Raw genomic sequence first — 21,212 nt, 5'->3', positions numbered from 1 at the left:
AGCAATTACTAACATACATTGCACACTGAGGAAAAGTTAACATAATACCCTGTAATAATAATACATCATGCACAGGGCAAATGCAGATCAGCAGGAGCAGAGCATGGCCCCAGCCAGGCCTGTCATTCCATGGCACAGCTCTGTCCTTTGGGAGAAGAGGTGGCCAGGTGGACTGGACTGTAATGGTCTTTGGGTGTGTGACCCAGGGATTACTGGCACAGGGACTATGCCAGGCTGTCCCCAGTGAGTGGGGTGTTACAAAAAGGCATGTCTGACAAGATGGGGCAGGCTTTTTCATAGTTTTTTCTCATGCTGGTTAGTGAGGTGACTGCCTTCTTGGCTTAAAATTGCTACGGCTGCAGCTGTTGAAGTAAGACAAAAAGCATTCTTATACCTTTGCAGCATCTTACTGATGTTACTGTTCCAAAGCAGTGAGTACAAATTTCTGATCCAAGTCAAAGCTTAACATTGGCTCTTGCAGGCTGTGAGCAGTGCTTGGTAGGCTGCTGGTAACCATGTGGTTTTACTTGCTGTTACAGAATCAATGGATCTGTGGATTCCTGCTGACCAACCTAGTGTGTTTAAGGCATCTCATTATACATGCCATTCATAAAGGGAATTAACAGCAAAGTATCAAATGCAGTCTTTAATGAAGACCCATTTTAACTTTGAAATTTGATTTGATTTTTAAATTTTGGAAATCCTCACTGTCATTGGTGGTGGGGAAGACACATGTAATTTAATTTTGATGAAAAAACAGGTGAAGTCATTAAAAAATTTATTGCAAGGAATAGAGATGCAAGGTGTAAGTATGACTTGTACATTGAACTCTTAGGTAATGCACATTTTTAGAAGCCTTTCAGATAATATTGAGGGCATATTGTTGTAATGAAAGCAGAAAGTTTTGATTCAGTAGTGCAATTACAAATGTAAAGTTTCCTTTATTGTGCGTTAGGTTTGTGGGATTTTTTTAAAGTGTTCAGAATTAGTATCTTTATGTGGTAGGAATAAAATTCAAATTTTATTTGTGGGGGAAGTAGGGATGTGGCATCATAATAATATTGTCTAGATAAGATTTAGATGTCCTCTAAGTACTACTTTTACGAAGAAGTTATCCTGATGTAATGCATAGTGGGTTAAGAGATTTTTTTCTTTACTTCAAAAAAGGAATACAAGTGGATTCTCTCTAAATGAAAAAGAAATTAGTTAAAATGCAGCTTTGTAGTTTGCAAATCTCTTGTAAAATGTTTTGTCAATTAAAGATCTTGGGAGGCTTCAAGCAGTGAGTCAAGCCAGGAAAGGTCATACTGGCATTCTCTTGGTCTGAGAAAATTTGGTAGATTTTCTTGTAGAAACATTAATTTCTTTCCTGTTTTTTGCAATATTAATTGCCCACTGGCAGTTTGCAACCAAAATAAGGGACTAGTGTGCATTTGTGGAGCTAATGATAGTACACTTTTAAATTATGCTTGTTGCCATGGGAATAATTAATTACAAATAATTTCTATAGTAACTCAGATGTCCAAAGTTTATGCACTTAAAAAAAATATATATTTTTGTCCCTAAGTGGATGATACAGAAAAAAAAGACAAATTTTAGCTCAGAAACACCTACTGCTTTGGTGCCTTGCACTGTTGATACCACTGCTAAATATTCTTTATAAATAAAAGGCCACCCATGTATTTCTGGACAGTAAATTTAGCAACAGTCCTTAAAATATGAAACTAGAATAAAAACACCACAAGGTAAATAAAATGAAAATAATGTCCTAGCAGATTGCAGGTCAGCCAAAATATTTCAAGTGCTCTAAGTATGGCTTAGTTCAAATTAATAATCTTGCTGAGATGCAAATACTACAGACTCAGGCAGAAAATCCTTCTGATACTGCTCTGTAGTGACTCTCTAGGCTTGCAGTGCAGGCAGAGACCTCATAGGCAATTAAAACCAGCATGATAAATGGGAAGAGTCCTAATAAACGTATCCTCTTTTTTAAAGGTGCCAGTGATTATATGGTTGGCCAGTTAACTGCATCCTTTAGGTAAATATTCCAGTATTGGCAGCTCCCTAAAGTTGTGAACATATACTATATTACTTCTGTTTCCAGTAGTTTTTTTGGTTGGTGTTGGTATGTATGGCTTGTTTGGTTTGGAGTTTTTTTTCACCCTTACTGGAGCATTTTTGTTTATTTTAGGAATTGGTTCTTGGCCAGTAGAGGTGCCAAATCCTAATATTTATCAATATGCTATCAATGCTGCTTTTAAAAGCAGCTTTCTGCTGTAGGGGGATAGAATATAAGAAAATAAAGATAGTGTAGAAAGTAATCTTACCCCTAAGGAGTTGCAGCTGGGCCAATTAGCAAAGATTAGGAACAGGCCTGACTTCAACAGGCCACAGCTGTAAGCAATGAGAGTAAAAGAGAGTGGGGTGGGTGGTTGAGAGGGGAACTGGAGTCAGTTGGCTGCTTTGTGAAGAAGAAAGAGTCAGTGCTCTGAGAGCTGCCCATGAGAAACACCAAGAAGGTATGGAACTTTTGAGATAAGGAGACAACAGTGTGGAACCCCTGCAATAAGATGAAAACATTCTGCTGTGTTGGAAAAGGCATTGCTCACACCTCAACTTAGAAATTGTTAAAAATTTTGGGCCTAAGTCCAGAGTTTTATGTGTATGAAAGCTACTTCTGGAGACTTTTAGCTGAGGTTTTTTTACATTTTTCTCCTTTTCTCAGCCCTTCATAAATTGAAGTACTCAGGCATTCCAGCTGCACCTCTTCCCTCCCTTCACCCATGCAAGGAAGATGTGTACTCTCTAGTACTGTTACAACTAACAAAATTTTTTTCTCAGTGATAGAGAAGTTTTTCATATGAAGATTCTTGGAGTTCTCATGCCAAAATCATGTGTAACAATTTTGATCCCCAGGCCTAAATTAATCCTTGGTTCTCTTAATAATGAAAAATTTACTGTTTATGTAGGACTTTAGGAAACAGAGCATTGCTTTTTCCATGCAGACAGTGGTTCTCAACTAGATTTTTGAATGATTATCATGAAACAGATTGGGAGTAGGTATAGCAGGAAGGATCAGGGAGAGCATTTTGAAGGTTGATGTTGGCAAGGTGTGTTTTACATACAGAAGTTGAACGTGTCCAGAAGAGCTCAGTGGGAGTGCAGTGGAGGGAGCCTGGCTGGTGTAGCTTGTGTCCCTGAAGAACTGAGGCTCCCTTGGTGCTGGTTCCTGCTGATTCTGGTGCTCCCTGGGAGCTATGTTTGATACTAAGAGTATCCTCCCAATGTAGAAGGCAGGGACTCCAAGGTGTCTGCTGGCTTGGGGCCAGTAATAATTAGGAGGGTAGAGGCGGTTACCTTCCATGCTTAGCCCAGGAGCTGGGTACCCTTCCCTGGTGGCATGGCTCAGCACATCCTGTGTGCCACTGAGAATTTACCCTCATGTTATTCTGACTGAAGTTGTGGACCACTGAGCTAAAGCAGAAGCAATAACTTTGAAAATGTGTGTCTGTGTGTGCATGATGTTCCTGTCCCACAGTTCCTAAAGATACTGGGCAGTCCCTTGGACTACACATATGATACAGGTGCTCTGAATCTGCTTCAGTGCCAGCTCAGAGAGAGTACGTGGACATGCTGGGGACTGGGATTTCAGGCAGCTCAGTGTTTGCCCTGAGCAGTGTGCAATCCACCAGTGCAGTCCAGCTGTAATGATGACCCTCAGCAGAGAGTTGTTACAAACAATTTGGGGGAATAATTTCTTACTCCAGGCTGATTCTCAGGAGAGTGTCCATTTATGGCCTTGGTTTAAAATAGCCTTTTAAATGCCAAGATCACAACTCACCACAATATTCAAGAAATCCACTGGTAGTTGAGGGGAAAAATATTGCTGTTGTGGTTCCTGAAACTGTCATGTAATTGCTAAAAGCCGTACTATATTATGGCTTTTCTTTGTGCTCTGCTAATTAAACATGAATCCACTTGGATGTTATTAAAAATATCTGAAGACATACAGCTATTCTTATGTTGAAAAATATCTTTAACCAGTCCAGTTGAATACGTTTCAATTGACAAGATTGAAAGAGGCTGTGTGATTCTTATTTTCATAATAGTTGGCTGCCTAAAAATCATCTTTAGCAAGTGATTAATTGCATTTGTAGATACGGCACAATTGCATCAATTATCCATTTCAAATTAATTTCATTCTGAATAGTTGAGAGGATGATGTAGTTTAATCAGTAAGTGAAATGGAAGTATTGTAAGCTGTTTAGAAATACTTCCCACGTTCTATGGCACAGTGATTTCAATCAAGCAGACCACTGGAAAAATAAGAAATACACAGTAACAAACATTAATACTTTTCCTTCAGTTTAGCAGCATTTTGTTAGCCTCCTTTGCATTGGTTTCCACCCTTGATGTATTGATTTTAGCAATTCAGTGTGAATTTTATTTTATTATGCTTATTTAGGAGGAAAAAGAGGAAAGCTATGTTAAATTAAAAAATTAATCTGGAATTTTTTAAGGTATTGTTATGCATGCCTTTGCAATACTAAACCATTCTTGCATATATTTTAGGAAGCAGTTTTGGGTTTTATGTAAAGATGTGTGGACTGGAAGATTGGAAGTTAGTCTGTTATTATCTTGATAATGAAAGATTAGTCAAGGAAATGACACGCAGATGTTGACACCAACTTCATATCTAATCCTTGAATGAGTGAACAACACCCAAAACCACAAGTGATGCCCAACACAATCACTCACCACCTCCTGACTGATGTTCAGCTTGATCACTGAGTAGTGACTGGCCTCTCCCAGCCAGCTCCCCCCAGTTTATGTCCTGGCCACAATGTTCTAGGCTGTGGAATAACCCTTCAGCTGTCCCAGCTGTGCTCCCTTATGGCTTCTGGTGCACCCCCTCTCTGACAGAGCATGGGAAACTGAAAAGTCCTTGACTTAGGGCTAGTGCTATTCAGTAACAACCAAAATATCAGTAGTTTATCAACATCATTCTCTTACTAAATCCCAGACATAGTACTCTGCCAGGTACTAGGAAGAAGATTAATTCTGTCCCAGTCCAAACCAAGATTCCTCAGTTACAAAAGTGTTTTCCTACACAGAGGTGTTACTGCTACAGTTATAGTACAGGTTTCTACTTAGTGGAAGCTTGTTATGTATTTCCCTTGCCAGATTGTTCCCTGGCCTAGGGATAATCTGACTCTGTAAAGATAAAACAAATGTTTTCTCTATGAAGGGTTTTAGTGCCATATTTTCAATTAGGCCAGTTGTGAATTTAAGGCTAAAGGGAGGAGGAGATACTGATACTGATTTTCAGTCTGGAATATTTTGAAAGCTTGTGGTGTGATGCATTCTTCGTTTTGCAAACTGAGGCTGAAGAGTATCAGAATGAAGGGCAGTGGTTATTGTGGTTGAACAAAGTTTCTTAGCCATTTCAGGAACACACAACTTACATTTTGTCTCAACAGACCAAGTGAGCCACAGAGAAGCCTTTTTGACCTAAAAAGCTATGTACAGTTGGGCAGAACTTGAAAACAGCATAGAGTGCTCCTGCTGGGCATTACAGCAAGAAATGTCTAACTTTGGTTCAGACGGGGTTATCGTATTTTAACCTGTGCTTGGTTATATTATTGCAGAACAACAAAGGGCCTTTCTGTATGTGTTCCATGAGTTATGTGGTCTTCTCTGTGCAATGTCAGATATTGCATTTGTTGTTCTAGGTAAACGACTTTATAACACAGGCTAATTGGTTTGGGAATATTTATGAAAGTGTTGATTTTTAAAGCTAAGTATAGTGCTATGGCTTTTAAAACTCATTCTGACTGTCAAAAATGCTCACATGATCCTGAAAGTGTTGCTAAAAATGTTCAATTTTTAAATGCAGTAATTAAAATTGTCTGTTGTGAGAGCAGTAGATGAGACATTTCCTGCATTTGTAAACTAAGCATCCCTTTCACCCCCAGGTTTCCTTGCATCTCACTGTTTATGTTGGTGAGATCTGAACTCTTACCGAACCTTCTTGGAAGAAGGTTTGCTGTTGGCCAAGCAGGGAGAGGGAGCTCTGCAGCCTGCCACTCTGCTCCATGACCTTCTGCTCTTTGATTTGGATACTTTTTCTTTGTTTTAAAGAGCTGAGGCCCTCAGGGAATATAGTACTGGAAACTGGAACTTCAGGCATACATTTTCACTTTTAACTTTGTCATTAGAAGAAAGTCTCAGATAAAGATACTTTCCCTTGGGTATACCAGACTGTTTGAGTCCTAATTTGAGTAGATGTGTTTATTTCTTCTATTAATAGATCTTACTTATTTCCTTCAAGTTTATTGCTAGTGTTTGATGACCATTTTATACTCTTAAGAGTATCCTGCAATCAGTATTTTCTCCAGTTCTTTATTTAGAGTCCTCTTTCTCTAAATGTATCTATTTTGGGATTTTTCTCATGTTGGCTGTTGTATAATAAGCTTTTTCCAATGATAGGCTGGTTTTTGCTACACAGCTTTCCTAAAAATGATGTGTTGGCAATTTTATGCTACCCAAAAACTTACTTGTCTTAAGAATGAATTGTGTTCTGAGCCTGCCAGACAGACTTGAGGTGATTTAGGGGTCTTTCTATAGCCACTGGTGACCTGTGAATATTTCTGAAGTTGTCTTGCTGAGCTAGGTGGTATAGTCTGTTCTTGAGTGAATGAATAAACTTCAGCTGCAGAAGAACCTCAACAAAAGATTTAGTTTTAGTTAAAATGGAACTCAAAACTACACTCTAGCCAGAGTTTAGGTAACAAATGGTAACAAATTAGTACAGGTTTTTTTTTTTGAGATACCAAAATCCAAATTTTTTGGGTTGCTATGATAATGAAGAAAAAGAGCTGTGGGACTGGAGGGCACCCTGGATGTTGAGGCAGCTACTGCTGTGTTGGTTGCTCAGGGCTGCATCCTTTTAAATACAAATGATTGGTTTGACCATTTTCAGTCAATTCTGTCTCTCTTTTTCTAGCAAAAAAATGGATACTTTGATGTCTCTGTCCAAAAGTGCCACTATTGCTTTTCTCCTCCAATATTTTGTGGGTTTTATGAAACAAGCCTTTTCAAAAATTAAAGAAAAAGACTGTAGACTTGGTCATACTCCCTAAGCTCAATAAGACTATAACTGACTCATCATGTTTATTGCTGAGGCTAACATATGCCCATGCTGACTGTTGAATTGAGAAGAGTGGATGTTCACAAAGTAGAAAATGTCACTACTGGTACGTACTCTGTCACTCCTGCTGCCTCATGTACCTGTTTACCTAACTTGAGAGCTGTCACATAATGAATACAAGACTCTTCCTGGCATTTGGGTTACAGTTGTTTGCAGAGGGCTATCTAATAGAATCAGTCTCTTCTACTTACACCTAATTTGAAGAACGTGCTTTTAGTAGCACTAAGAAGAATTGCTTAATTCAAATTATCCCTATGTAAATAAATTTAAAAACTTAGACTGTTCTTAGATGCATATGCTTCCTTGGCTTTTGTTTTTACCACACCATTTTGCATTTTATTCCTGTGTCCTAAGTGAATGCTGTAATTCTGTCACTGTAAATCTGTTACAATGTCAGCTGAATTTGAGTCAAGGTTTGTTAGTCAGTCCTTAATCCTGCTACTATTGAGAAACTGACAATCAGTCTTTTAACATTGAACAAGAGATTGAGCATTTTTGTGTGTATTGGATCATTGTCTTTTGACAGTGTCTTTAATTGTGCATTGTTGGTTTGCTGTTATTCTGCTTGTTTGTCAGGAGATGATCTGTTTAAATTTACTGTGCTTCTAATGTAATGCTCAAGTATGAAAGGAATTTGTCCATTTATAGTGATTGTTACGTGACTGGAGCTCTAATGTCATTCTCAGAGAGCTCACTTAGAATGTCAGTGTTATGATTCATGTTTCCTTGATCAGTTAAGCCTTCAAATATATCTGGCTTTGTGTTTATTGACTTGAGCATGTGATAATCTGTGATATGTGGGAGCACTATACTACTGCAAATCTAAACAGGCAGTGGTGTGCAGGATGGGGCCTCTGACACTGAGCTTTTTCTGAAATCCTTCAGCATACTTCTCTCCAGTTAGGAGAGGATAATTTTCTTTAGAAGCTTTTACCCTTAAGTTTAAACAAGCAAAGCCTCCACACCACAATAAACAAACACACCAACCCAAAAAAACCCCATAAATAAAAAAAATGCAAGCTGTGAGTGTTATGGACTCCAAATTTCATCCTGTAATTCCTCACTGAAGGTTTATCTTGTGGAAAGATTAAAATGTGGTAGTATATGACTGTTAGGTGCCTCACAAGGTTACCCCATTATTTTCTGGCACTGGAACAATCATGCCTTGAAACATATGAGGCATGTTTATAAATCTATTTTTCAAGATCTCTTCCAAAGGTCTGATACCTCTAGTATTGATAACAATCCTCTTATCAAACTTCAAGATACTTTCTGCAGGTCTGGCCTTTAGCAGAAAAGAAAGCTGTTTGTTGCCATCTTTCTGTAAGGACCTCTTGCTTATCTTGGAGTCTAACTGTGCTCTTAGCAATGTTGTGCTGTGCCACACAGCAAATTGAAGTGTGAGATTATACTTGTTGATTAAAATTTTTTTCTTTCTGATCAAAAAATCTGTGAATCAGTCAACAGAAACAAGATACAAGATTATGTTATGAACCTCTGTGTTTATCATTGCTGGGAAATCTGTTACCCAAGAAAGGGGAGATAGGGAACAAGCACAGATATAATCTCAGCACAGCAAAAACACCAGTAACCAAAAGCCTAGAAACAGAGAAGTAGCATAGCTTATGTTGCTTGTGTAGACTGCAAGGGAGGCTTCAGATGGCAAAACAGTTCTGAGGCTTGAGTAGCATGTTCTGTGCCATGTACTGTGTTGCAGCCAGTGTCTGGGAGAAAAGGGTCTAGTTAATCACAACCCTGAATCTGCTCATGGTGTGACTATATTTAACTTTCCATAAAGAAGAGCCTTTGTAGCACCAGTGTTTTCAGTGGCAGGCTAACAGAGGTTAGCTTTGTTGCGAGCATTATTTTTAAGGGTTTGTCTGCTTCCAACATCTGCTGCTACCAAGATTTTTTTAAAGCTTTTGTCAAGATGGAGTTGTAACATAGGAAGGCTGTGTGTCTGATTTCTGTTGGTAATGCACTGCTTGAGGTCGAACTCTTGATTTATGAGATTAGTATGGAATATACTTCATATAACAACAATTGTTCCTTGACCTGTGATTCCACTGTGGAAAGTGATTGGAAGAGATGGCACATTCTCAATACGCAGCCTTTCTAAGTGGTTCTTTATTAGTGGCAGAAGTTGACTTTGAGTGAACTATATTGGTCTTGCAGTTGAAGCCGAGTCCATTGGCTTCTGCTCTAATTAACACACAAGGAGCATCACTACCGGTATTCTGGGTTCAGAAGCACCATGCAAACCAAAAAGGGTCTCCAGCTTGGTTTATATCTCAAGGGTTTGCTTACAATGCTGCTCATGATTTTGAAGCACAAGGCAACCGACACTTCCCCAACTCTCTTGATACTTAGAAACTAAAAATAAGTTCTACAAATCTTTGAGGGACTGGAAACACCAAACCTTTAGAACCTCATATTTTGAGAGAAGCTGAAACTTCTAATAACTGGTGCAGAACTTTTATTGAAAATTAAACTGCCTATCTAGTTGGCTTTGTTCTTTGAAATTAATTTATAGCATTGCTACCTTTTGCCTTGAGACAACTTAATATGGCAAGTGTATACACTGGAAAACTGTACCACTGCAACAACAGAAAAATAATGATTAACTTTAGCCTTTATCTAGTTAGGATCAGGCTCTGAATTGAATTCTCTTCGTGTGTTGACAGCTGAAGATTTATGTCTTCCAGCTCTATTCCTGTTGCACAGTTGACAGAGGTGACCTCTCCAAAAAAGGTCTTTGTTACAGATTTTGCTCTGTTTACGTTATTGCCATAAGGGTTGGCATGAAGTACAGTATGTTAAAGCTAATACATCACCTGCTGACAGTGGTCTTATCTCATTGGTAACTATTTCCCTCTCCCAGTATGAAAAAAAATGCAAACATTGAGTGCAAGGATCACAAAAAGAAAGTTAAATAATAGTTTTCAGGAGCTTTAGCATTGGTGTCTGGACTCTGTGTGCACTGGATTTTTGTGTCTGATTGTCCAAATGGCTGCATAATTTCTTTTTCTGGGAAGCTACTCTGAAAATATGTCTTTGCCGGATAAACACTGCCAAGGGATAGAGTACAAAAGAAAAAGCTATTGGGTTTACACAAGGTCTGTGTCATTTCTTGGGAGAAAGGAGGTGTCAGAGAGGGAGAGAATGACCTTCAGGTTAGATAGGCAGAGAAGAAGGTAAAGCAGTACAGCTTTACAACATTAAGCTTCTCCAGTGGAAGGGTGGTGGGACTGGCACAAGGAGCAGGATTTCAGATACCTTCCTGTTTCTCCAAATGCTGTCACAGGTAATCCATCCAGAATGGGTCTTTTAGTCCTCACTGTCAGTGAGATGATGTAATTTTAAGATTGGCTTTCTCTTCAGATTTTAAAACACAAACACAGCATTGTTCTATATGCATTATTATGTACATAGTTTCAGTATGCCCTTTGAAATCTCTCAACAGGGTGCTTCCCAGGCATCTTTTCAGGATGGGGAGATGAACCTCACTGGACCCACAGAACTGCTGTTGGCTCAGAGGGCCCGGCTCCCTAGCAGGTAGGAACATCTTCTGTTTGGTGCTGGCTCAAGTGTGGTTTGTCAATTTATGCGATACAAGACTGACTTCTCATTCCAGCTGCACCTCTGGTTCTGCACTGTGCTTCTTATCACCATGATCTCCTCCTCCTCTTGCCTTTCCCACCCTAAAATTGCATTTGATTCACATACCAGAGCACATTTTTGAGCATGGCAATTTCTTAGCCTTGTTGATGAATAGGAATGATTTTTGTGCTGTTTGTATTATAAGGGTAAGGGGGAAATCTGGGTTTTGGTTTCTATTTGGTCCTGCAAGTGTTTCATGTCTTAAGATAGAGGATGTTTGTAATCATATATCTCAATAAATAACTATTTAACTGAACCATATAATCCTGAAATTGTCTCCTTTGTTTTAAGTGTCACCTCCAGTATTGAGTGGTAAGGTTATTACTTTGCTATATCCTGTAGTAGATTTTGTATCTGTGTTTATACACAGTGTAAACCATTGCTAATATTTGCAATATTTCCCTGTGTATTCCTTCACTAAAGAAGCCAGGTGGAATAAATCCTTTTCTTCTCTGCAGTTATAACAAACTAGAGATGGCCTGTGCTGTTGTATCTGAATGTGGTCATGGTCCCGTTGACATTTTAGGAAATAACTTTTATTTTAACCAGTCTAAATTTTGAACAACGCTTAGATAAATATATAATCTCCATTGGAAACCAGTGGAATAAAACTTGAGAGCTGCATAGTGGAAACTGGAGGAGAGGAAATTAGGTGTTCTCAAGAGGTTCAGTAATGAGTAACGATGTTTATTGCTCTTGAAATCAAAGGAAAAATTCAAAATGGCTGAAATTAAATTGAAAAAATAATGGTTTTGTAGATAGCATTTGATACACCAAATTATCAACCCAGGGTGCCGTAGTTTCAAGTTGGTCAGATCCTTGGTAGTGTTGGAGTGTTTTCATGCTGCTGGTTTTCTATCTCATCATAAGCTTAAATTTCAGTTTTGCCTGGTGATTCAGGTTGTGCTGAAGTCACCTTTCTGAGTAGGTAGAGGAATTCAGTACTTTGTCCATTATCTTATGTTTGTTGCAGAACTCTTGAGATATATATAGCATATTGTATAATTAAATTAAGAAGTGTTACATGACAAACCTCTATGTGACAGCTAAAATGTGAAAAATTAATCTGTTTCAATTTTAATGATGGCAGATAGTCATTTGCTATAATTCTGCAGCTTATAGTTGTTTGTCAAAACAGTATAAGATAAAACTCATGAAATAAACAGTATCTGCTTGCCTTAATCTTAGAGCATTTATCCTTGCAAACATCTGAGAAAAAAACCAAGCCTTTAATATTCTCTTTTTACCTACATGGGGTCTGTGAAAGAGGCATGAATATGTACCCCATGCCTGTGGGGAAGTTAGCAAGAGCAGGGACTTGAACATTGCTGGTGGTCTGGGCCATGCCAGGATTTGTGGAGGAGGATCACCTTTCACAGCATTTTGAGGCAAATAAAAATTTGTCTTTTCCTTTTAAGGGAATTAATTTCTCAGTTTTTCTTGTTCTTTGAGTCATAATTTCTGTAGTTTCATGGGCAATTTTATCATCTTGGTACAGTTATGTTTTTCAAATCAATTTCTCTGGGGTTTCTTCTCCCTCTTGAAGGCCTCCTTGTCACCTAGTTCCTATGCCATTTTGTAATTCCTTCTCCTGCCTGCCGATACTGATGCATATTTTTAGAATGGTCTCATAATGAAAAAGAACTGGAGTGCTTTTCCAGCTTTCCCTGCACCTGCTGGGCCTCTAAGTTACACGCCTGCTGATTAGTGTTCATCATGCAGGTATAGAACTTAGTTCAGTCACTAATGCATATTTTCTGTTCGTGGAATGTTGCTAAAGACTTCTACGGCTTGTTTCACCTGAGGTAATTATTATGCATCACCAAATATATGCACTCATTTGTCTCTTGATCCGTTAATTTGTAATGGGGATTAATCAAGCTCTGTGCACACTCTGTTCATATTTACTCTTTTCCTTATGCCTTTACTAGGGTGTTTTAGGCTATCTATGTCCTCTTAGGAATTTTCTGAGAGCATATTATTGTTATTCGAGTTAAACAATTCATTGCTTGCATTTGGGATTCTTCAGAAGGAGGTTATGATACTTGTTTGCTTCATAATTTGGTGGCCTTTGGAAACACTGACAATGACAAAACCCCTTGTGATACTTTACACATTTCTGAAGTGGCCAGGTCTTCTCTGTCACAAACCAGACAAGAATAAGCTTAGGTTCATGTAGATCTCTTAGAGTTTTTGCTGAATTCTGCAAACTGTCTTGACATAGGAACGTGGAAGGAAGAGTGATAAAGAATATAGATTGGGACCCACTTGATTGATGCCAGAGTATCAATCAAGTAAGTGTTGAACAGATAGGGAGAAGAGGGAAAGCTGGGAAAGGGAAAGCTTTCTTGGGAAAGGGTATTCCCAAGAACCTTTTTGCATTGGTAATAGTTATTTTCTTTTTTTGAGGTGAATTGTCTTAATCTTGATTGAAATTGCATTGTCTGAAAAATATTGGCCAAAACCAACCAAGCAAAGAAAAATCAAAACAAGATGGAGAGAGAGGAACAGTTTTACATAGTCACAGTAATTTTACCAAAATATGCCTTGTTTGTGGTTCCTGTGTCCTGAGGAGATTTTTAAAAACACTGTTTTACCTGCAAGAATTGAGATGGGTACTATGAGGAATTTTTCATCAAAATTGTTAACTATATCGGAGTATTTGTAAAATATTCCCCTTTTTCAGTGAACATGAGAGACATTCTGAACGCAGTATTTTGTAAAGCAAAGTTAGTTCATAGCTTTGTGAAATTCGCAGGAATTTCAAAAGTCAAAGAATTTAAAATTTATAGCAGTGATTTGATTTTTGTTTGGCTTTTCTTGTGAGTCAAGTTTTTTAAACTGTTTTTCCAAAAGTGTTTTCATTAGGAGTAGAAGGTTTATAAAGGGAAATAATGAGTCACTAGAGACCATCTGTCTGTCTCAATTATCTTTATTTGATTGAATGTAAGGAAGGTTTTATTAATAAAAAAATATTAAATAATAAGCCTATTTTTTTCACAAGTAGTAAAAAAACATCTTAATATCTAATTTGTCTCCTATCTGAAAGTGTTACTCAAAACTCTGCTTTATTCAGGTATTTTTCTTGTTGAATTTTAAAGTCCTTAGGGCCATGAGGGACCACCAGGTCATTAACCCTTCATTTAAATAAGCCACATCAAGAGATGTTAGTATAGGTAATATTTCAGCATAATTGTGAGTTACTCCATGCTATGGACAAAGGGCTATGGAGGAAAGAAAACTACTACTGGCTCTGCTGCTTTCCCTGCTTTCCTTCCTGTCACTGGGTTTGGTAAGCTTTAAGGCCTATAATGCTTGAACAAAATAGCAGCTTGTCACCTGAGAAAATGATCTGAGCCTTCTCATCAGAGCACCAACCTGTCTGAGGTCAGGGTCCCTTTTTAACTGCAGCCAATAATGGGTATTTCAGAGGGAAGCAGAGAAAGAGTGCCATGATTAATATTTCATGATTAAGAAGCCTAGTCAGTTGAACTTTTAAGATCTAGACTTGGATTGTTTTACATTCCTCACTCAAGCAGGAAAATTGTTTGATTTTAAGAAAGACAGTTTGCTGATTTAAGTAGAGGAAATCAATTGCACATGGAGCAAATGAGTGTCAGTATGGAGGGGTTTTGGCTTCTCTTCTTAGAAGTTAATGGGAAGTCCCTTTGCCTGGATTCTCTTAAAACATTTCACTGCAGAAGTACTGGGAAACTTTTCAGGACTGTATCCCTTGGGAGTCTGAAAATTTTGATTTGACATTTTGAGAGTTGAATTTTACTATAGGAGAGATTTAAAACATTGGGTCATTGGAATGTTTTTTAATAGATTAAATAATGGCAATCCTCTTGTAAATTCGTGGCTTTTTTTGTTGTTGATTTTCAAGTAAAGATGATGTTTAGGGTAAAGAAAGCCAAGCTAATGTCATCAGTGTATAAAATTTTGTATTTCTCTGTGCCTTTTTTCATGTTCTATACTAGCTCTGAAAGATTTTCATAGTAAGAGCAGGGTCTTGATACTCTATAGATGATCAGGTAACACAACTTAAAGCACTGAATTCCTTAGCACACTGTACGTGGGAATACTGGTTTTGAAAAGCTTGCTTTTCTCAGTAAAATTACTATGTTAAGGAACAGTAAACACAAATCTGCTTGGAAGTGGATGTTTAGCTTAATAGCAGTGGATTAGTTGGAACGCAAAGGGTAATTTATGCATAGATAATTCATTATGTGTTTTCATTATGTTCGCTTTTGCTGTCTTCCCACTTCTTTTTAGCAGAGGTCGGGGTCAGTTCCTTGGTTTAAGCACTGTAGATACATAATTAAAGTGTAGCTGAAGCATTTTTTCCTTCTCTGTGTTTTCCTATTTTTAACCTACTGTGTCTTTCATTAGTCTAACAAAAGAGAATTTGAACCATTTGATTTAAAGAAAAAAAGACACAAAGCTCCAGTGCTTGCCAGCTATCTGATTTCTCTCTAAAACTTCAGAGTTAATCTTGTGAGAACTAACTAATTTTACTGGGGAAAAGAAAAAGTCTGGAACAACTAGATTAATGCATTTTAGTTAGGAGAAGGTGATTTGTTTCCTCTTCAAACATGCAACTGGAAGATGGTGACATTATTTCATAGTAAATATTTGAACTTTGTGGATAGTTTGTTTAGTGTTGTGTAGAATGGAGCAGCTGCTCTGTTCCTGTCTCTTACAAAAGATTGACCAGTTTCCTTAACTGTACCTGGAAAACTTACCCTTGCCTGCACGTTGAGTTGCTTTTTCTCCTCCTTGTAGGGTGCTTTCTAGCCCTATTTAGATATTTTTCTGATTTTCATCATTTGAGTGTGTTCACACTACATAACATATTGAGTTCCAGCTCCTTCTTCAGGTCTTTCAAGACATTTTAAGCAAAGGTTTGAGCACCTAGTTGAGAACAGGGAAGGAAATATGTGGAAAAGGAGGAGGTGGGTGAGAAGTGTGACAAGTTTAGTTCAGCTGAATACTCTGAAAGCCTTCTTTGGATGAATAGGGACAAATACTTTATTATCATCAATACCTGTATTGGTTTAGTATATGAAAAAAAGTACACGGCAGAGTCATCAGACTCTTTATTTGGATAAATCTGTGCATGCTTCCTCTTTAAAATGCCCTGTAGGAATTTGACACGCCCTGTAGGCCTTTGCTCTCTACCAAAAGTCAACATCTTTTGTTGATGAATGCTCTCTCTTCTGGAATGGCAGCATTGGAGGAAGAGGCATGGAACTGGAGGTGCAAGTGAAGAACAAGCAAGGAGATACAGCTTAATAACTGCATCTGTGAGCTCTCTACATCTGGCTGACATTTAATTTGCCTTTTACTTGGCTGTGGTCAATAAAAACACCACATAGCATGTTCAGAATACCAGCTGTGCTTTTCTGTTTGCAAGGGAAATATTGACATTCTGCACTAAAAGATTTTTTTGAGATATGGCACCTTACTAATCGGTACCTTTTCTTAAAAATGCTTGAGAAAGTGTTGAATATGACTAAAATTGCAAAGGAAAGTGCCACTGGAATGGTAAATACTTTGTGTTTACTCAAGCAGTTGGTTCTTGTGACATACACATGATGACAAGTTTTGCCCAGTAACCCATGCAGTAAGCAGCTTTTCTGAGGTACTGTCTTCACTGTGTTGCAAAACAATTAATCTGCTTTAGGCTATGCGTACTGCATTCTTCAAGAGCAATTCTACCAAGCCTTTGTAGCTGGGGAAGGTCAAAGCACCTCAGTGAACTCAGTCTTGCTGCAGCAACGCATAACATTTCTTTCTGGAGAGGGTTCCCTTTAAAACATCTGTGTGCTCAGTGTTGGGTTGGGTTCTTCAGTGTTCTTGGGTTGTCTGCAGAGAAGCTTTCAGCTAATAGATCTTTTCTCATTGTGTAAATCACAAACTGCTAATTCTTGATACAGGTTTCAGGAGAGGGAGCTATAGTATTCCACTGCCAGGACACTGCAAATCTGAGGAATAGATTGATTCGCAACTTTATATGACCACTAAATGTGCAGCACTCTTTTTAAATTTTGCTTTCTGTGTTGCCAGTGCTGTGCATGCTCACTACTCATGTGTACACTTTCCTCTATCTCTTTGCTGAACAGTACTTATCAGCGTTTTCAATAATATCCATGGCAAGCCTTGTTGACAAATGTAATAGATGGTAAAGAATCTGTCAGAAATCAATAATATCAAACAAAGAAGAATTTAAATAGTAAATGATGACAGCCTCTTCAGGTTAAAAATCAATAGTATAGCATCTTGGATCAGGTCCTGCTGGACAGGTGTTCTCCCCTGAGTGAGACCTGAGGTACCTTCAGTGCAGCAAGGAGAAGGGAGGTGCCAGCATGTATTGGAGGAAGCCTGAGTGCTGTGTTTCTGGCTGCGGTGAACTTGGCACTTCAGAGGAATTTCGCTGACATAAAGGCTTTTTAAAAGTTTGGTCTTTTTGACTCCTGTAAGAACGTATTTGTATGCATTCCACAGAGAGTGGGTTCTTCAAGATTTCCTGAGGTAGGAGTTCTGCCTGTTCCTTGAAGAGCAAGCAGGAGATACTCAGCCTACTGATGCTCCCAGCCTCTCATCCCCAGCTAGGGATTTTCCTCCAGATCTTTTATACTGATTTGATGGGCCAGACTTGTGTTCTCTTTTACTGCAAAAGGTATTTAAGATCTGTAGGGGAGATTTCAAAGAGCAGTAGGTCATGAGTAGGTTACTAACTTCTGGAATTTATTTTTTTCCTATTAAGGTGTTTGTTTGTTTTTAAAATGTGTTGAATATTGCAAAAATTCTGTAAATTACATTCTTTTGTCACAGCTATCAGCCTGTAAGACAGTAATTCTGCTTTCTCCTACACCTTTCTTTAATTTTTTTAACCTAGCTCTGTCAAACTGAAGAGTCCTGGCACCTGTGTGTCCCATGTGCCTTTGGAGTTTAGTAATTAGTATTCTTAGAGCTCATCCTATTTAGAATCTCACTCAGCCATGCCCTGTTCCTGAATACTTTCTCCAGTACAGTATAAACTGTAAGCCAGCATGAAATAGTACAGTGCTGAGTTCAGCTGTCCTTGTGGGCAGATTAAACCTGCCTGAAGACAGAGCAAGTGAATGATACCAAATGTGTCTGAATCTCTAATCTTGGAGGTTCTTAAACAAATGAAAAAAACCAAATCAAATTCCAGATGTTATGGTTTTAAAATTTTTTATCTGTCATGCTTTCATAGGTATAATACAAAAATTAACATGACCTCAAAGGTCCATGAAAGTTGGTGGCAAAGGCTGTTTTCTTCATGCATGTAACTAAGAGTCCCATTTGTTTGAGAAGAAGTCTATTTAGATTCATGGATTTTTAATTAAAATTGCAATTTCAAAGTTCTTAATACATGTATACAGAGTGTGCTCTTATTCTGAACATTTAGTACTCTAGAACATCTGTAAGTTTTAGGATGTACCAAAAATTTTTAAAGTAATATATAATGTGTGTTGTGGGCTATTTGTTTTCACAAAGAAGCCTATTTTTCTTAGTTTGTAGATTTCATGTTCAGTTTAGAAATAAGTTTGTATGTTTTCTTTGGCTTTCAGCCTACTTATAACTGTAACTACATTGATTTAATATGACAGCTCACCTGTCTGTTGTGATAGCCCTCAAAAAAATTCCTCCTCTTTCTTACAGTTGCTTAGGAAGACAACTCCTCCCTAGAGCGCACAGGGTTATTTGGGGACAGCTGTAACTTACTTAAATTTTCCCTGTGCAAATGAAAGCCCACTAACTACTTCTGATTATTTTCTGAATCTAAAGGGCTTGGCTGCTTAATTTTCTTATGCATTTTGATTTTGTAGAAGTTCAAAAGACAATATAAGTAGCCCTTTAATTATCTTTCTTTGTGTGTTAAGAGAATTGGAGGAAGTAAAAGATGGAATTGAAAGAGGAGTTAATTTCCTATGCATGCATTGTTGAGGTTTTTGGTAACCACACTGATTAGCTTTTCTAACCAGCCTCACTAGAAAAAAATGTATTAAAAAAAATCTTACAGGAAGATTTTTGTCAGGATTTCCCCATTTGATTAATGAAGTGGGTGAATACAGGAAAGAAAAATCCACAAATGCCTGTTGATGGTGTCTGTTTTATAAATACAGGAACATGTAAATCTGTTACTTTGGGATCAGTGGTGGCTTGTTATTCAGGGTCTTTCCATTTAATATCTAGAGAACATCAGTTCATTACAGTGCCAGCATTTTTTGAAGAACAGTTTACAAAAAATAAAAGCTCCCCAAAACTCACTCTGTTCCCTAATTAAAAAAAAAAAAAAATTTATAAACTTACTTTTCAGTCTTATTCTATATTTAGCCAATCAAGCTAAGAATTATTGTATTTAGGGCAAATTGCTTCTCATTAATCATTGTGCAACTGGATAAAGGCTCATAACAACAAAAAAATATTCCTGTGTTATTAGGAAGCAATGCCAGATTTTGTCTAAGGTCATTTGAGTAATTGTGCTCCTTGTGAGGGGGCTCAGCTGTGCCGCATGGGTTAATGTTGTACCTAATGTGGTGTGACTGTGCTGCCATTTCAAGGGCAATCACAGACTCCTGATGGGTTTTGGTGCATTTTTGCTGATTCTTGCATCAAATCAAATGATCATAAAACCATGGGTCAGCAAGATCAGTCAGCTGGTGCCAGAGGAAGTTGTGGCACTAGGGAAAAATCCTCTGAGGTGGGGAGGGCAGGGTGGTAGTAAAGAGTCGGCTTGGTTGTCTTATCTAGCAAACATGCGCTCTCTAGATCTGGTGCACAGGGAAGGATCAGAAGTCTCTCTCTCTCTCTCTAGCAGTCTGCACTTGATCAGTTAGGCTGAGTGTTTAACTCAGGGCAGCATCTGAAGTGGCCATTTGGTTCAGTTTGACGTGTTCTGTGCACACTGAAGGATTGGCAGGCACACACAGCTCACAGCTGGGTGCTGTGAATGGGTGTGCCCAGCAGCTGTCTGCTGGCCACTGCTCCTGGCTGCTGGGGGTGTTCAGTACTGTGGGAGGGGAGGGAGTATTTTGGAAGGTGGACACGATTGTGGAATGAAGGAACAAGGTCTGCTGAAATACAGACATTGCTAAATTTTTAAGGTTCTAGCCAGTTCAAGTACCTTCCTTTTCCAGTCATGGTCACCCAAAATAGAGTTAAGGTCACTGTAAGGCTGACAGTGTACAATAGTCAATAGGAAATGAAACAGCACATGCCATGAAACACCATAAGTCTGTCAGAGATAATACAGAGGTTTTTAATAACAGTGTTAGAGGAAGGAAACTTCTTGATAAAATGAGCTGAGTTGCACTACTGATCACAATTTGTTTTGTTCTTTGTTCATCAGAGAGGTTTTATGCAACTGAGGGAAGAAATCAGTATATTTAAATATGATTTGACTTGAAAGTCTCAATGTCCTTTCTGTGTGATCTTTGTGTTTATAATGTGGCCACATGGGAAAATCGAAGCAACTCACATGGAGCTTAAATTAAGAACATGTAAAATAACCCTCCCCTCCGCTTTTTTTTTTTTGATGATTAAGTCTCTCCTCACATAAAAGCTTATTATTTAGTATTCTAATTAATTTACTTGAAGGTTAACTTACGAAAATGTCTAGTATTTGATTTCTTTCCCTTTTAAAAAGCACAAATGCTAATCTAAAACAATTAAAGAATTTCATGTCTGTTTTACTTTTCATTTTATTTTCATATATTAGTGAGCTCTCTGAGTAAAATATTTTTTCTACCCTTTCTGCTATCTGATCAATCAGGACTTTGTTTTATTGATATATGGAGATATAGAGATATTCAGAGACTATGGAGAATTCTCTGAATAAGCTTATGAGATTTATTTCCATGTGCTCTTTTTCAGTGAAATGACAAAAACAGTGGAGATTTCTGGAGAAGGTGGACCCTTGGGAATACATGTAGTGCCCTTTTTTTCATCCTTGAGTGGAAGGTAAGATAGTTTCTGCGTTGCTCAAGAAGTATATTAATGAAAGGATTTCACTTGTGCTTATCTTAAAATGCCTATTTACCTAAAGGAATACAAAAATATGACACTTGTCCATTACCAAAATATTTACTAGTCCAAGTTCTGTATAAGGCAACCATAGAATCATATAGGTTGGAAAAGACCTCAAAGATATTTGAGTCCAACCATTGACTGATCTCTATCTTGTCGACTAGACCACAGCCTGAAGTGCCATGTCCAGTTGCTTTCAGTCAGTACTATCGTCTTTATTCATATATGCCCTTTTAATTGTCCCAGCTTTTATTCTCTTTATAGTAAACTGGACTTAGTAGTT

At 38.0% G+C, this 21,212-nt stretch overlaps 1 protein-coding gene across 3 annotated transcripts in view; it reads left to right on the top strand.

The window, feature by feature from the left end:
- PARD3B (par-3 family cell polarity regulator beta) overlaps positions 1–21,212 on the top strand; it is a 392,403-nt gene that overhangs the window by 150,895 nt on the left and 220,296 nt on the right. For all 3 annotated transcript variants that reach the window (XM_071434745.1, XM_071434744.1, XM_071434743.1), the window contains exons 5-6: positions 10,674–10,765; positions 20,777–20,863. In XM_071434745.1, the coding sequence (XP_071290846.1) occupies positions 10,674–10,765; positions 20,777–20,863 (179 nt within the window). The remainder of the gene's footprint in view (positions 1–10,673; positions 10,766–20,776; positions 20,864–21,212) is intronic.

Source organism: Agelaius tricolor, unplaced genomic scaffold (assembly GCF_023055355.1).
Source record: "Agelaius tricolor isolate 1412-34295 unplaced genomic scaffold, bAgeTri1.0.p SCAF_10, whole genome shotgun sequence".
NCBI classification, from domain to species: domain Eukaryota; kingdom Metazoa; phylum Chordata; class Aves; order Passeriformes; family Icteridae; genus Agelaius; species Agelaius tricolor.
This window is presented reverse-complemented; position numbering and strand designations above follow the sequence as displayed.